The sequence below is a fragment of the Xenia sp. Carnegie-2017 genome, unplaced genomic scaffold, assembly GCF_021976095.1.
Source record: "Xenia sp. Carnegie-2017 unplaced genomic scaffold, XeniaSp_v1 HiC_scaffold_16, whole genome shotgun sequence".
NCBI classification, from domain to species: domain Eukaryota; kingdom Metazoa; phylum Cnidaria; class Anthozoa; order Malacalcyonacea; family Xeniidae; genus Xenia; species Xenia sp. Carnegie-2017.
The window spans coordinates 2,740,829-2,755,971 of record NW_025813469.1 but is presented as its reverse complement, the minus strand read 5'-3'; the positions used below and the strand labels follow the sequence as shown (position 1 = coordinate 2,755,971).

Genomic DNA, 15,143 nt, shown 5'->3' with positions numbered 1-15,143 from the left:
AACAAACCTCGCTCTTTGGGCTCGGTCTATACAAAGAGACCTCGGTCCGTTATTTCTCCGTAAAGACCTCGCGCTCGGTCATTAAGGGGCATATTACTAACGGTTGCTGCAATTTATTTTATTTGCAGACTTTCTTGCAGCTAAAATTTCGCCTCTCATATTGTTTATAAGAATTCTTGCTTTCCTCTGAGCAAATATGTGCTTACAGAATGCCAAATGCCATATGTGACCAAAAGATCTCTCTTCCAGCTAAAAAATATGCTTTTGATAAAAGGAGACGTTGTTTGAGCCAAAAGTGTTGTACATTGACGAGATTTCACCTTTGGCTGTGGTACATGGTTTTAGAAAACAGGATATGCGAGCTTAGAGGAATTTCACAAATTGACGAGTTTCAATTCAATTAAAGTAGTTAATAGAATTACTTTGAACTATTAATAAGCAATGAATTATTCTTTCAATGTTACTGACGTCATTCCTTGCGCTTATTACTGTAATTGCAACTGTTTGAATTCCTAATGATAAAAGTGGTTGTACTTTTGAAGATTTTGAGGTAGATTTTTAGGTCTTTGCATGCTGTCATCGATACTTTAACATTGTTTAGGTTGGAAGAGAAAAATTTTTAATTTATCGTGCCGAATGATATTTCGTTGTTAAATACATGACCTAACATATTGATAATCATCAACATCACTAAATAATCACTCAACAAGTGATTTTCAACAAACCAGTAGACAAGTTTCAGTTCTGCTATCGATACCCTATCATATTATTCATTTCTTCAGAAACCTATTGAGTTTTTCATAAATGAATGTATAGAAATAAGGGGCAGGATTTGTTTGTTTCTCAAATTTTGAGTTAAACATAAATTTTTTATTCGGAGTATGTCTCAATGGGTAGAGCTCAATAAAATGTAACCAATTTCATTGGCTCATCAAAATAAGCCAATGAAATCAAAATGATCTTATTAATACACGTCAATCACCTTTCCGGCTGCTAGATGCCCCCAAGACTCGAGGGAAAGAAAGTGAAAGGTATGTTTGTGAAAAGTAAGTCAAATGTCGATAAATTCGATGAAAAAAAAACTTTTTTTATGTATGGTTACGTATCTATTCACTTTTAAATCTTTTCGTCGGTTATTTCTGTGCAGTTCGGCGTTTTAACTGCATGTTTTCGTCGGCGTGTTTGCTTCGTACAAAGACCTTGTCGGTATAAAAACGACAGGTTTGCATATTTTTCATTGACTATCAATTTTATTTTAGTCAGTTGCGTATTGCTAGCATGGGGAATGTTTGAAATGAAAAATTCTTTAAAAACAACAAATTTTGAAAAAAAAATTCCGTTTTCGGTCCATGCCTTTCGATACACCAAGATATTTGAGCACTAGAGCACTAACGGGAACCAGATAATCCTTGTTTGCCACGAAGCCATTGTATGGTTTGCTCATGATACATGAGAAACAGTAAATGGGAGAGTTAAGTCAGAAAGATATAAACCAATAAATATTGTATAAAACATGTTTAAGGTTCTTTTAAATTATAAGTTTCATAAAAAGTCACAGTGTTATAAGAAGTTAAACATATTTTATTTAATGAACATTGGTTTGTTTTGTAACAAAAAAAATGAAATTTGAAAACAAAAAACCCCGTTTTCGGTCCATACTTTCCGATACCCTCTTAAGCGTAAGGCACATGTTAGCGTTTCGGTTGGAGATTGCGGCCCCTCCACGCTATCCTACTTGGGGATGCCAATACGTAGCAAGCTTCCGCCCATCAGACCCCGAGATCACCTGCGATAGGCTTTGCTTGGGTACGCAGGGAGAGTGCGGTCGCGACCGAAGGTTGAGCTCCTAAGCCACTGCATACTATATCGCAACCAGCTTCCACTGCTAGTTGACATCAACTATTTGAAGTTTTAGCTTTATATATACATATACATGAATTCAAAGGTTTACGAAAGTTGTGGTATTCTTAAAGTCACTACTGCGCATGCCCAGATGATTTCTTTAATAATTTGCGACTAAGTAAGCTAATTGCCACAAATGTAGTGCAAGTACATATGGTTAGTCGTTGCCATGACTATGAACAATTACATAAGTGGACTGCGCATGCTCGAGTGCATCGCAGATGATTTCTCTATTAAATTGTTACTAAGCATGCTATTTACTTCAAAATCGGTGCTAGTAGATGCAGTTGGTCGTTGCCATGACCATGAACTTGAGCAACTGGTCAAGTCGATTGCGCATGCGCAGATCATTTATTTGAAAATTTTTGATCGAGCGAGCTAATTACTCCATGATCGGTACTAGTACATACATTTGATCGTACCATGACCATGAACTTTGAGAGTTGGTGGAGTTGACTATGCATGCTCAGAGTAATTCTCAATAAATTTGCGATGGAGCCATCTCTAAAATTGGGACTCTTTATATATTGGGACAAATATATATTTTTCGCATGCTCTTTGGCTTGTTAAGCTTCTTTTGACAAATGCATATCAAACTTATCAACAGTTAAACGTGTACTTCTCACTTCTAACGTTTACTCGTCACTTAACTCTTAAGATGACTACCGCTAAGGTTGTCGAAACGTCAGTCAATAATAACAGCAACAGTTCTACTCAGGACTATACTAACCTGGACGTTCTACATCTGCAAACATGTGTGGCGAGCATGTGTTCAAAACAGCTATGTAAAATAGTTCTCTTTGTGCTGTCAAAATAACATACGCTTTAAATAATCCTCCCTTTTGATACACCCTTCCATTACGTTCTACATATACATATTTGATATAAAATGCTCCTTTAGTCATAGTTGACGCCCAATGTCTTACATTATAAATATTGCTATTAACATTAATAAAGTCACTCTCGAACTGGAATCGTTTCTGTTATTGTTTCGGTACGCTACACATGTAATGTAGCTAATTTGTTTGTAAGAGCTTCTTCACACCGAATGATATAAAACTACACAGAACATCTCATTTTCTACAATAACATTTATATACAATTTATGACACACGCTTTCGTCAATAACGCTAGTGAAGAAGGAATTCAACAGTGGCGTATTATATTCGTTTGTTGCATCATATTTGTCGTGGATTAAATCATAGTTGTCCTTGATCCCAATCATAGTCAGCGTAAATTAAATCACGGCTGTCGTGGATTAAATCATAGTTGTCTTGATCCCAATCATAGTCATCGTAAATTAAATCACGGCTGTCGTGAATTGAATCATAGTTGTCCTTGATCCCAATAATATTCATCGTAAATAGAATCACGGCTGGCGTGGATTAAATTATGGTTGTCATGGATTTTATGGAATTAATCTTGGGGATTTGTCAATCGAGTGTTACGTTAATCAGCGAATGAAGACCAAAGACGACGTTTGAGGTTTGTAGTCTTTTACTTTGAATTCTGGTGAACAGCACTAACGGGAAGATGATTGAACATTAGCTAAGCTATAGAACAAAGTTAGCAGTTCTTTTTATTCCTGTTAGTGTTTTTTCAGTTTTGCGCATGCGCGCAGCTCTTTTTGCAGTCTTTACTTTTACCTAAAAATGATGGTGCATCTTACATCTTACATTGCCGGCGAAAGCTTTTATATAACTATCGTGCAATGCGAGCTTATCATTGTACAGGGCTATACAAGGCTCTACAAAACAAAAATACGCTGTACGTGTCTGATGTCGGTTTTCATAATTTTTTCTTTTTTTGATCACCGGGAACAAAACTACCGATCGCATGCTAGAATTAGCGAGAAAATTACGGTCCAAAAACTTTTTGATATCCGGATTACAAATAGCACTCAAACTAAAAAGAAATTGCGCTCCGAAACATGGGCTTGCTTGAGTCGAAATCAAGTCGAACGTCTTCATTCTTTTTATTCATGGAACATGATTTGATAGAGAGACGAACTAATTCGATATATTTAGTATAGTTCCAGACAGGAATAATAGTAAAAGTTGCCATAATGGTACCTAGTTGATCCAGTTTTGGAGAAAAGAAGGATTGGTTAGCGCGCCGTTTCCCTATACATTAGGTTCCCTTTCGGCTCGGGTACTTTGCTGGTGTATCATCGTTCATCAAAGGTTTGTTTTAATCAGTTATGCCCAGCAAAGTTCGTTGGTAGATGTTTAAAACTTTAAATAGTTTATTTCATGCTACTGATAAACAGGGTTAGGTAAAGATGCCAATAGGCGCAAAAAATGGCGCAGCTGAAAGCGGCTTAAAAATGGCGTACATTAAGGTTTCGAGTTTTTATACAAGGATCCATATTTCCTCAGTCGCCTCTTTCAACACCTTGTAAAGATAAAAGCAGTCTAATAAACTTTGCAAACATAATTAAGGCCTTAAAAAAACTCAAACTTCCTTTTTTGTAAAGACCGGCCTGCAAGTTATTTCCAAGGTGCTAAAGATACGAGAATTGTTGTTGCTTGTTAGCCAATCATAATGAAGACTACATCGCTAATATACGGTATTTTAAAAACTACATAGTTGTAAAGCAATTAGAGCTCTGGTATGTGGTAAAACATTGTTCATTGTTCAAGCATCTTAATAATGAGCCTATGCAACCTGGATCCCGATTGTTTGTTTGTTCGCAGCCATTGATTCGCAGCAGGTCATTTTTTAGGACCAATTGAGACGCTCGTCAAATTAAAGAAATTTTTACAGCATTGTTTTTTTTATAAATGTGGAAGCACGAGCCGGAAGCGAAATCGTCATCAATATCCAATATCAACATGGACGTTTGGAACTTGAGGGCTAAGTATATTAGTGTTTAGTTGAACGTGAAATGAAAGAGAAATCGCTTTCTTTTCAGTCTCTAGGGATGTGAATAGTCCAGAAGTTTTTAAAAGCTTGGTTTTTAGGCCGAATGATTGATGGATGATACGAATTGTAGTCTCCCAGTAGCGTGGAAGAATGGCGATTTTACAGGCAAGAATATAAGTCAGAGACATGAAAAACTTTTGCCTGACGTTTTATACCTCGAAAGCGACTTAAACGCGGTGAGTAAGGCCGTCGAAGGCTACGTTGATGCCTTAAATAGCTACTGCAGTGCGGGTAGTCGTGTGTCTTCGGCTTTCGCGAAGTTACTAGGCGAAACGACGTTGTCAAATATCGCTCATCAATTTCAACAAGTTACCGACAAATTGGAGCAGACGGCTTTGAACAATTATAGCGAGCAAATTACTAACGACGCTTTAAAGACACTGGGAGATTTTCAGGCTCTTCTGGGTCCCGTAAAACAAGAAATTCGCACGTATCAGCGTTTTAAAAGTCGATACGAGAAATGCCAGGGAAACCTCGAAAGCTTTGCGCAAAAGGACGCGGCTGCTTCTGAAGGGAAAGGCTTTCAACATGCCAAGGAGAAGTTCTCCCTGGCCGACCGAGATTACACGGAGAAACAAGATGGATTGAGTCGATGTCTGAGCGACTTAGAAGGCAACAGAATAAAGGTATATTGTGGGTATTTGTTTTGCTATTGTCTGTGTTATTTTCAAGGTTGTTTATATCACTTCTGCATATGACCGCTTTTCGCTGACTAACAAAAATGCGGTAATTACAAAGCTCAATTTTGAAATACTCGGGTACAGTAGCTCGTTTTGTCGACATTGAAAGTGAAACTCTCTGAAAGATGATATGTCAGTCGTGATGTTTTTGTTATTACATTTGTCTTGTTGTCTCAGTCGGTTTGGAATTCGAGACGTGTGCGACAATGGATTTAATTGATACATACGTCTCCCCAAAACGAGAGTAATTTAAAGATGGTTTTCTTTTGGGTGTGCTTATTGGGGCTTGAGAGAGGGCGTATTTTTGACGTTGGCCATTGACTTCAGGCCTCCAAAATATCATCATGAATAAATACACTTAAAATGGATATCGTTTGGTATAGGAGCCCAGCTGAACGCTTCAGGGGGATTGTAATAGTATAGTAGATAATAATTTGTGACATATGTCAACAGCCTTGACGTAATTACTTTTTTAAAAACATTATAATATTCACATGATTAAGAGATTAAAGAATTTGCCTTCAAAAAGTTTCTGGTCTGTTTGATTACAAATTTGGCATTTTTAGACATGATTATGATTTGGGTGATGTATTTCAATTCAACTTTTCTATCCTTGCAGATGGTTGGAGCAAGTCTCCTAATGCTACTTCATTCAATGACAGAGTTTAACAATGACATGATTACAATGTTGGCACCATTGGGCATCTTTCAGTCTGTCGGTGATTACCTGCGGGACAGGGAGATCGCTCCACAGCTAAAGGAAGCAGTGACGACTTGGTGTTCTCTATCCCAGGTGTGTGTGTGTGTAGTTTATGAAGTGCACTTCACATTATCATGCTCGTGTTTTCTATTGTAAAGAACATATATCTTGCATTGGAAAGAAATAATTCTCATAATCCAAGATTCTTCTAACCAGCCAGGATCATAGCAATAACTACTTCTAAATTGTAAACCATTCATTTAATTCTCGTCCATAGCAAGACGGTTCTTTCAACATGTCATGTGTGACACTTACACTGTAATTCTGTTGTTATTCTTGACTGTAAGCATAGATACTACATATTTAAGACCTGACTACTGAAGTGGGGAATAATTATTGTGTCTTAGGGGGATTTTTTTAAAAAAAGAATGCAGCATAAAATTTCTTCACTGTTCTCCTCAGAGATACTGTGAACTTTGGCATTGCAAAGTAATGAAAAATGCATTAAATACTACATCCGACAATCCCAATTTGAACAGAAATGGACCATACTGACATGTAACACATCATAAGCACCATCAACTTTAAAATGTTTCCATGCAGGCTCAATTTTAGATAATTGCCCAGCAGCTTGACCATGTCTAAACGAACAAATAAGCAAAATTTGAATTGTGTTTCATGCGATGACACATTTATAGAGCCATCAGATTTTATGTGAGAAAGAACTCGCTGGTGAGGACACACATAATTTGCTGAAGTATATGAAAGGTGACGAGCTATCTTCTGCTAACATGCTTAAATTGACAAACAATCTCAAAAACTTGTTGGAGGTTAGTAAAAGGCTCAGTTCATAATGTTGAGAGGTTATGCATTCTATTGAACATTTGTAAATTCTTATAAATTCAATATGTATTCATCTTGAAGGATTACAAAAGAGATGTGGAGTCGTTGAACGATGGGTCTGTATCGTTGCCCGGGGGTTTCTTTAAGAATCCTGCTGGTATCAGGGTTGCACTGAAGGTGATTCAATTTTTTCAGTTTACTTCTTTTTTTCTTGTAAATTTCAAATTTTTGTGTAATTTTTCGGAAATGCTTCGTCATGTTTGTAATTACCTTCAAAATGTTTCGAACTTTGTTAATTATGTTTGTAACTACGCCAAGAACATTTCAAAGTCTCTTTATCTTGCTCGTAATTACGTCATACCGTAAATACCTCGCTTTAGCCTTGCGGCGCTTGGAAGAAATATAGAGTTATTAAACTCTAAAGTTTACGACAACCTTTTTCTGCGTCTATGTGACGTTTTTTCCTCAAATTATATGATATTATATTATGAAAATAGATTTTGTTATTTTCTTGAGGCAAAAAAATAATCATAAGTACCGCTCTCGCATAACGTCGCATTCATAATCGGAAAAATTAAATAAGCGCCGCGGCGTTAAGGCGAACGTTTGCGGTAACCGTGTCTTATATAGGAAATAACATGAAGTTTACCAAAGTTTTTCCGCTGTTCAGGGACGGTGCTCGAGATTAGAGTCTCTCGCTATTGAGGGAGTGAATGAAACACCATCAAGTTACAAGAACATGATCAACGTTTTACGGAAAGAGATTCCTCAAGTAAATCTAGCAGTTGCCTCCGTTGGTATGATATAATATAGCATCTTATTAATTTAATGTAACTGGGCGAAGGTTTATTCTATGGGAATGACAAAGCCGCTTCTCTCTCCTTTAAGACTTCGATGTCCACTTCGAATTTTACACAATTTACTGTATATATGTAAGCAAGCTGAACAGGCAACCGGTTCCTACTGTGACGTATTAGTTACCAGTTCTCCGGCTTCGCTGTTTTGAAAAACTTTTGGCGTTAAAATTTAAAATTTTCGAACTTCGACGGGCTAAAACTCGCCCCAAAACACCATCAAATTGTTTGCGATAGCTGTTTTTACTACATAAGTAGCATAAAGATTCAGAATATGCAAAGTCGTATTTCATGTTAGGGACACTTTGAATTCATAAATTTGGTTGCAAAATGTAATAAAGCTTTATGACATCCAACTATAGAACGGATACAATTAAAAGTAGTTACTATAGGATGGTCATTTTCAGGGATTATTTGATGTTTTGAAAATTCTTTTACACAGTGCCAACCATCACCTCCCCCCAAGTATTTGATGTTTTGAAAATTCTCCTACACAGTGCCAACCATCACCTCCCCCAAGTAATATTTAACACAATTTTGCACCATTGGAAAATAAATGCGCAACCGAATTATATCACCTCTAGCGAATTTGTCAATTTTGAATAAAATCTACTCGTTTTTACAGGTAAACCATGGCATACCGTATCTAACATGACAGAATCAGATATTGTTGAATGTGCTCAGGTGAATTTTATCGTTTGATTTTGCACAAATTGTTTTCGCGATATTTATTTTCCCGCTATAACATAAGTTTGGAAAGTGATTGCTTCCAAAAGGAGTTACATCAACTTGTTTAACGCAATATCATAATTAATTTATGTGATGTATGCCAAAATGTTTGGTGAAGATATTTGCGCTGTAAACCATTATGTTCAATTGCTTGATTCATCTTTCTTTCAATTTTGTTGTTGTTTAGTGTTGCCTTGAGGATCTCATTGAGCCGTTAGCCAAACAATTCGACATTCCCTTTACGAAAGAAAGTTTCAGAAGTTTTGCTTCGACTATTCTATTCGAAGCTGTTTCTGAGAAGACAATTCTCGCTTCGAAGATTGCCGTTCAACTGTTGTACGGAAAGGATGGCTTGGTAAGGCAAATGTGTGTGGTCGTTTAATTGACCCAAGCTTAGACAAGTCCTTGCTTTATGATGCACTGCACTAAATGTGAACTTGTGCGTCATAAAAAAAGGAGCTGGAAGGTTGAGGTGGACGCCGGGCATATCAGGCAAAACACGCATGTATGAATATTTCCTCTCCCTCCCCTCCCCCCCTCCCCCAAATTATCGACGTTCCGACTTCCCTAAATAATAAAACATTCGAAAGCCTTTCTCCCTTTTTTTTTGTATGTATAAGTAAAGGTTGTTTTAAAAAGAGCAAATACCTTGGTAACTAATAATTTAATATTTCATAAAAGAACTTTTTAAAATCAGGACATTAACCCAGAAATTCTAAAAGAACTGTTTTTAAGACGCTATGCATTTCGGGAGAGCACTCGTCAGGTGTCAACGTCATAATGTCTTACAGCTTTAAAAACATTTCTTTTAGAATTGTTGAGTTATTATTTTGACCATTCACCATGGTATTTGCTCTTTTTAAAACAATTTCTAAATTTGTTACCACAACAAAGTCGTTAAGTTATTATTTTGACCATTCACCATGGTATTTGCTCTTTTTAAAACAATTTCTAAATTTGTTATCACGACAAAGTCTTTATTTTACTATTATTAAGGGATACTAAAGAACAGAAAAGTACTTATAGAAGCAATAAAGACACGTTTTTTATTAAAGTGAACACATCTCAATTCGTTGTCAGTTCGTCATTAAACAAAAACCTTAAACAAAAGTACGAGGTTATAGCTTCAATCCAGCTTGATCCCCCACTGACCCTAACACCCCCAATATTGCTTACTCGCGACTTTCTTTATTTCCACGGTGTTTCATTCAAAGAAGAATTTTTCGCACGACAGCTCGCCCCAGTTTTTTTCTTAATTCACTCGGCGCCGACATGTTTTCTTGTTTGATGTTGTCCAGGTTGCGGTCGAACTGTCGCCGGATTCTTCAAACGCAAGGAATGTTCGTTTGCATTGCAAGGAGAAAGGTGTTCACATTGAAGTGCAATTGACCTGGTACGTTATTAGTTTGCGTTCATGACGTGAAGCTTTCATTAATGTCAGTGCTGTAGAACTAAATTTATCAGATGGGGGGCTCTCTTGACGAAGCTGAAGCCATGAAATTATGAAAAATTACCCATTTCAAAGGTAGAAGGGGGCTCCTCCCCCAAGCGCGCCACCACCACCCTCCCCCTCACTTCTACAGCACTGATTAAAGTCAAACATGAAATCTGTTTTAAAAATGTGCTGTGCCACAGTATAGGAATACACAGTAGGGCCACTTCGCTGTGCAACGGGCTGCTGTATATTTAATAAGATTACTGGCTGCTGTAAGCCATTTCATCATTCCCATTGGTCAGAAATTGCAATTGACTGGGTGCCACCATGGTAATCACATGCGCAATGAGGTATGCGTGGCGCAGTAGGAGTGGCTCTACTTTATGTTCTCTATACTGTGGTTGTGTCAAGTTATCGTTTTATGTGGCGTAACTTTAATTTTCTATTTGAAGTTCTGTTTTCATTTTGTTTCTTTTAGGTGGGTTGTTGTCGATCGATCGTTGTATGCTGGTCTTCTGGACGATAACAAGGAGCCACTTTTTGCAGTACATACGACTTACGCTGTCATGATTAACTACATGGATTATCTTGAAGAAAAGTGAGTTCTCAAGAACACGATGTTAGGGGTGGCAGAGTAGTTAGTCTATTGTTGGAGATGAACCCAGTTTAACAGATATTAAATTTTTTGAGACCAAGTTCTTGTATATGAATAATGGTGGAGAAAGTTGTTATTGGACTGAAGTAGCATGAATTGAACTTACGATATGAAAATGAAATACCATGTAGACAAAGTAATGGGCTTTTACAATCTGCACATTATGGAACAAACGACTTTAGCAAAGCTGTGTCCCCTGTTTGTTTTTACCCGAAGATAATGACATCATTCTGCACATTATATTCTTACTAGGGAATCTAGGCTGCCTGCAATTGCTGTGGAATATCGAAGATTTGTCGGAACGAACTGTCAGAGTGATAAATTGCAAATTGGTAAAAATTTGACTTTCATCCTCTTCTCTATATTTGAATAACGTATTTTTATTTGAGATTGATCAGCGCGATCTGTTTTTTCAGAACCCGACGCTCCAGTTGCTCCACCGCGTTCAAAGCATTACATGCGGAAGTACGCTGATCGCAAAAAGAAGAGTGAACTGGATGGTATGATCTCGAGGAGTGTCGGCTGCCCAATGGGTAGAACAAAATCGCCACAATTTGACCAAGGTTGGCATCATCAATCATTTATGTCTGCGTCTGCATGTAACTGCAAGGCCGTTTTCGGTCAAAAAGGAGTTCCGGTCTATACATGCATTACTAAAACAAACTGATGGAGAATTATATTGAAAGAAAATTTCATTCAACGCATACTACAGCACTGTTAACCGAAGGATTTAACGTATTTTTTAAGGTGCTGTTAGCCATTTGTCCTTGGCTTCAGAGACCGAACTGAGCGACGTGATAAACTTCCTGTCGGGTTTAGCACCCCGGGCAAGTCCTAATGAAGCCGATACGGAGTCCTTATGCAGTACGGTGGCTCTGTCGGACAGCGGCATCGAGAGTGTAAACAATGCCAGGCTCGGGAAAGTGAGTTATATAATGTTACGAAAAGGGATAGAAAAGTATAATACCACTGCTATTATGTGAGGTTAACGTGTGTCTACTAAACTGGTCGAGTTTGTTCAATGATGAATGAAGGTCATGGAATTGTGTATAATCATAAATGCCAGCAATAGTGTTAAGGCCAAAAACCATGACCAGCCGACAATTTAAAGAAATATAGTATAAAGGAAATTCCGAAGAAGCAAGACATCTTGAGATTGCAAAAAAATACATCAAAACAAAACGAGAAGTGAACTGTAAATTTTGACTTTATTTCAAAGTCATCCTCAGACAGAAAGATAAGGCTTGTGACGACGTCAATCATTGATGAATGGGAAAATGCTTTTCGTTCAAAAGTGTTTTTCTTTATAAAGTTTGTAAAGTGAAGAAAAATCTTGAATCAACTTCTTCAGTCAGCTAGTTTCTAGTCCCCTCAGACTTCTCTACTTTCATTGGTGTTTTTAAACACGGAAAAATATCTTTTGCTTTTCAATTGTTTGAATAGACGAACGCCTGCTTTTCTTCTCGGCCAATTTTGTGAGTTTTGATTGATTTTTCCGTTTTACTTTACAGGCCGAGATCCCGGGACAGGAGAAAAAAGGCAAAAAGAAAGACCAGAACAACGTGACTGCAAATAAAAACGAAAATGCAAGGAAGAAAAAGAAGAAGAAACGAGGAGATAGGAAAAAGGAGAAAAAGAAAGCAATGGCCCAAACAGACGAACCTGAAAATGGCGGAACAAAAGATCCAGAGCAAATCAACGACGGTAGTTTCTCATATTTGCTGTATTTTCGCAGGCGTCCCGTCACTCTTTATAATTGCAGTATTGTTTTTTTTAACGGAGTGAAATGACATTGATTATAAGTAAGCTAATCATTACTTATCAACAAGATCTTAGGTACATTTTGGGGTAAGGGTGCGCATAAGGTACATTTAATTACACCATGTGTTACGGGAGGGTATACCGTGATGCGTGTTTTACATTATGTACTCCCAAAGCCCTGAATAAAGTCAACATATCGATTAGCTCCAACTTGATTTGCTTTTCTATGTCTTTATGATACTTACAATGGTCGTTTGAATTTCATCTTTTAGACTCTGCGAACCAAACACAGGCAAAACAAAGCGATGATAAAGTAGTTATCAGCGAAAGTTTGAGGTTAGCAATCTCCTCCATTTATTCCCAGCTCTTATTTATTTTCGAAAATGTTGAGTAGTATTCTTGCTCGATTTTTCATTTTTTTTTGTATTTCTACAACCTTTTATGCTAGGATTATGCTCTGCTCTTGTGCAATCAACCTTTACCTTTATGATTTTTGAATTTTATACAGAAGTGTGTGGGAGCAACCTGATCGCGGGAAAGAACAACAAGACCGGGAGATCACGCCGACAAATACTCTAAAGCGTCCTTTGAACAATGTCACCAGTCAATCTTCCTCACTGTATGGTTCGCAAGAAAGCATCTATTACAGCTGTTGGTCGTTGCCAGGTGCTAGCCAAGATGTTGACGAGTCTGTTGCTAAGGTTACTAATAATCAAGAAATTATGCCGACCGATTTCGTTGGTGGTTCTTGGGGGGCTACTCAGGGGCAAAAGACATGCGCACAGCGAAGTATTTGGAGTCCAGTCATTTCTACGTCCATTGCTAACATGGAAAATGTAAGATTCTCCTCAAATATGAATTTGAAATATACTCGGAAGAAAGTGACATTGCATTTTTTTTCCTGCATCGAAAGGACTTTGAAATAACTTTGCCATGTTGATGCATGAAAAGAAATTAAAATTCTTTTCCAAATCCTAACCCTTGATCTTATAGTACTAGGTTGTAGCTGACATATTGGTTAGAAATTGGATTAGAGCTCAATTTCGCTTATTGTAGAACACTGAAATATTACGACTTTTTCGATCTTTTTGGTGGGAAGTAGCGTTCCAGTTAAATATTCAATTCACCGGTCTAGTCAATATGCTATTTCCCCCAGTTTTAAATTGATATCCAATTGACTTGGCCTTATATAACGAAGCAACGTGTAGCGTCTTACATCGCTTTTTGTGATGTTTTCCTAGTTTGCAGGTCAAAATGCATGGGCGCCATCTTTGAAACGGCAAGGAGAAGTTGACAAGCAACAAAACGAACCAAAACCAGTGTCAGGTGAATCTGTTTTCTCTCTTGGTCTTGATATATCTGGTATGAAATTGGTTACAGCCGCTAACGAACAAGCACGGTACGTAAAATATATTTTCTTCATAATCTTCGAAGCCACATCAATGTACCTTACAATTGCAGAACATGTAAAATCGTTCAGCAATACCACGTTTCTTATTGTTCAAGGTTTCAAATCGCCGTCTGCGTAATTCTAGCGCCTATCGACAATGTCAAAGCAAACTGCTCCTCGAAGAAACCAAATTGTTTATGACTATGTTTAAAATTATTTGTTGGGCTCTAATATTTATATTGAGAATCCGCTTCCCGCCTGGCACTTCATTGGCGACAATTGCAGATCGGTTAACCAATCACACACTTGTTAGCCAATCCATCGTTTCAATAGTTAATTCCGGACGTGTAATTTTTTCCTTGTTGCGTTTAGTTCATTGGAGGAGACTGGAGAAAGGTCAATGAATGGCAAAAGAAATTTTCAATGCTCGGTTAGTCAATATAAGCTTATACTTTCTCCATACCTTCAATAGAGATTGTCGCCAACAAACTTTCTTGGCTCTCCACTGTGAAGACCAAGATTGGCTGCAACTCGCTACACTTTAATAACATTCACATTGAAAATTTGCCAGTTATACTTATGTGTACAAAATGTAATGTACATATTTACCGATTGTAGATGTGGCCATTGGCATCCCAGGGGGGGAGACCAACTGCTGGTCAGTTTGCCGAAAGAGCTTCATCGTACGAGGAGGGTCTGCACTCGTTGCCACAGCACGAGCAACTAGAACGAGCAAGACTCCCAACTCATCATAGCGATCCATTCCTAGCAACCAAAGTCCCCTGGAGACAAGGAATGTCGCCGATGTACATGAATTACGCAAACAAGCCGAGATTGGTTCCCCCGTTGGCCAGAGATATGGGATCGAGAGGCTACACACCTGTACAGTCAGGCAGAGGGTTTCCAGCATTTGTGAAACCTGGCCCTAATCTGGTTGAACGTCGTGGGAATTCACAGCAATATTATTTACGGTCTAGGGCTGGACCCCTTGGCTAGATAAATTTAGTTTTAACTTCATATGTAATGCCAATAAAGTTTGTTAAATGACATGTTTCACTCATCATTGCTCAATACAAGCTAAGCTTAGCGGAGAAGGGATTTTATTTTGTTAGCACGTTGTTTTGTGTTTTGTTGCTTATGTGGAGCATTCTGTTGGAGATTAAGGTTGAGGTCCAGGAGAAGAAGCAAAACTGGATGGTGAAAACTTTTTGAAATGGTTCTAATATTGGTTGAAATACTGCAGTGAGTTTTTTGAACTGATGCGGAACG

General features: G+C 37.8%; 1 protein-coding gene and 1 long non-coding RNA gene across 2 annotated transcripts; one reads left to right on the top strand and one right to left on the bottom strand.

The window, feature by feature from the left end:
* The first annotated feature begins 4,725 nt into the window (after positions 1 to 4,725).
* On the top strand, positions 4,726 to 14,923 carry LOC124436669. Its single transcript, XM_046986639.1, has 18 exons — positions 4,726 to 5,453; positions 6,127 to 6,300; positions 6,906 to 7,037; positions 7,132 to 7,227; positions 7,721 to 7,847; positions 8,530 to 8,588; positions 8,821 to 8,988; positions 9,932 to 10,026; positions 10,547 to 10,666; positions 10,976 to 11,055; positions 11,140 to 11,286; positions 11,471 to 11,646; positions 12,235 to 12,427; positions 12,757 to 12,820; positions 12,993 to 13,320; positions 13,726 to 13,883; positions 14,247 to 14,304; positions 14,493 to 14,923. The coding sequence occupies exons 1-18, from the start codon at positions 4,878 to 4,880 to the stop codon at positions 14,868 to 14,870; spliced, it is 3,129 nt and encodes a 1,042-aa protein (XP_046842595.1). The 5' UTR covers positions 4,726 to 4,877; the 3' UTR covers positions 14,871 to 14,923.
* Positions 6,764 to 9,916, bottom strand: LOC124436670. The gene is made up of 2 exons (XR_006945424.1): positions 9,810 to 9,916; positions 6,764 to 6,848 (listed from the first exon to the last, which is right to left on the bottom strand). It is a non-coding gene; the product is annotated as an uncharacterized LOC124436670 (long non-coding RNA).
* Positions 14,924 to 15,143: the final 220 nt, after the last annotated feature.

Coding starts and splice junctions, on each gene's coding strand:
- LOC124436669 (XM_046986639.1), top strand. CDS start 4,878: ATGGATGATACGAATTGTAGTCTCCCAGTAGCGTGGAAGAATGGCGAT. Junction 7,228..7,720: donor GTATCAGGGTTGCACTGAAG/GTGATTCAATTT, acceptor TCCGCTGTTCAG/GGACGGTGCTCGAGATTAGA. Junction 14,305..14,492: donor AAAGAAATTTTCAATGCTCG/GTTAGTCAATAT, acceptor TACCGATTGTAG/ATGTGGCCATTGGCATCCCA.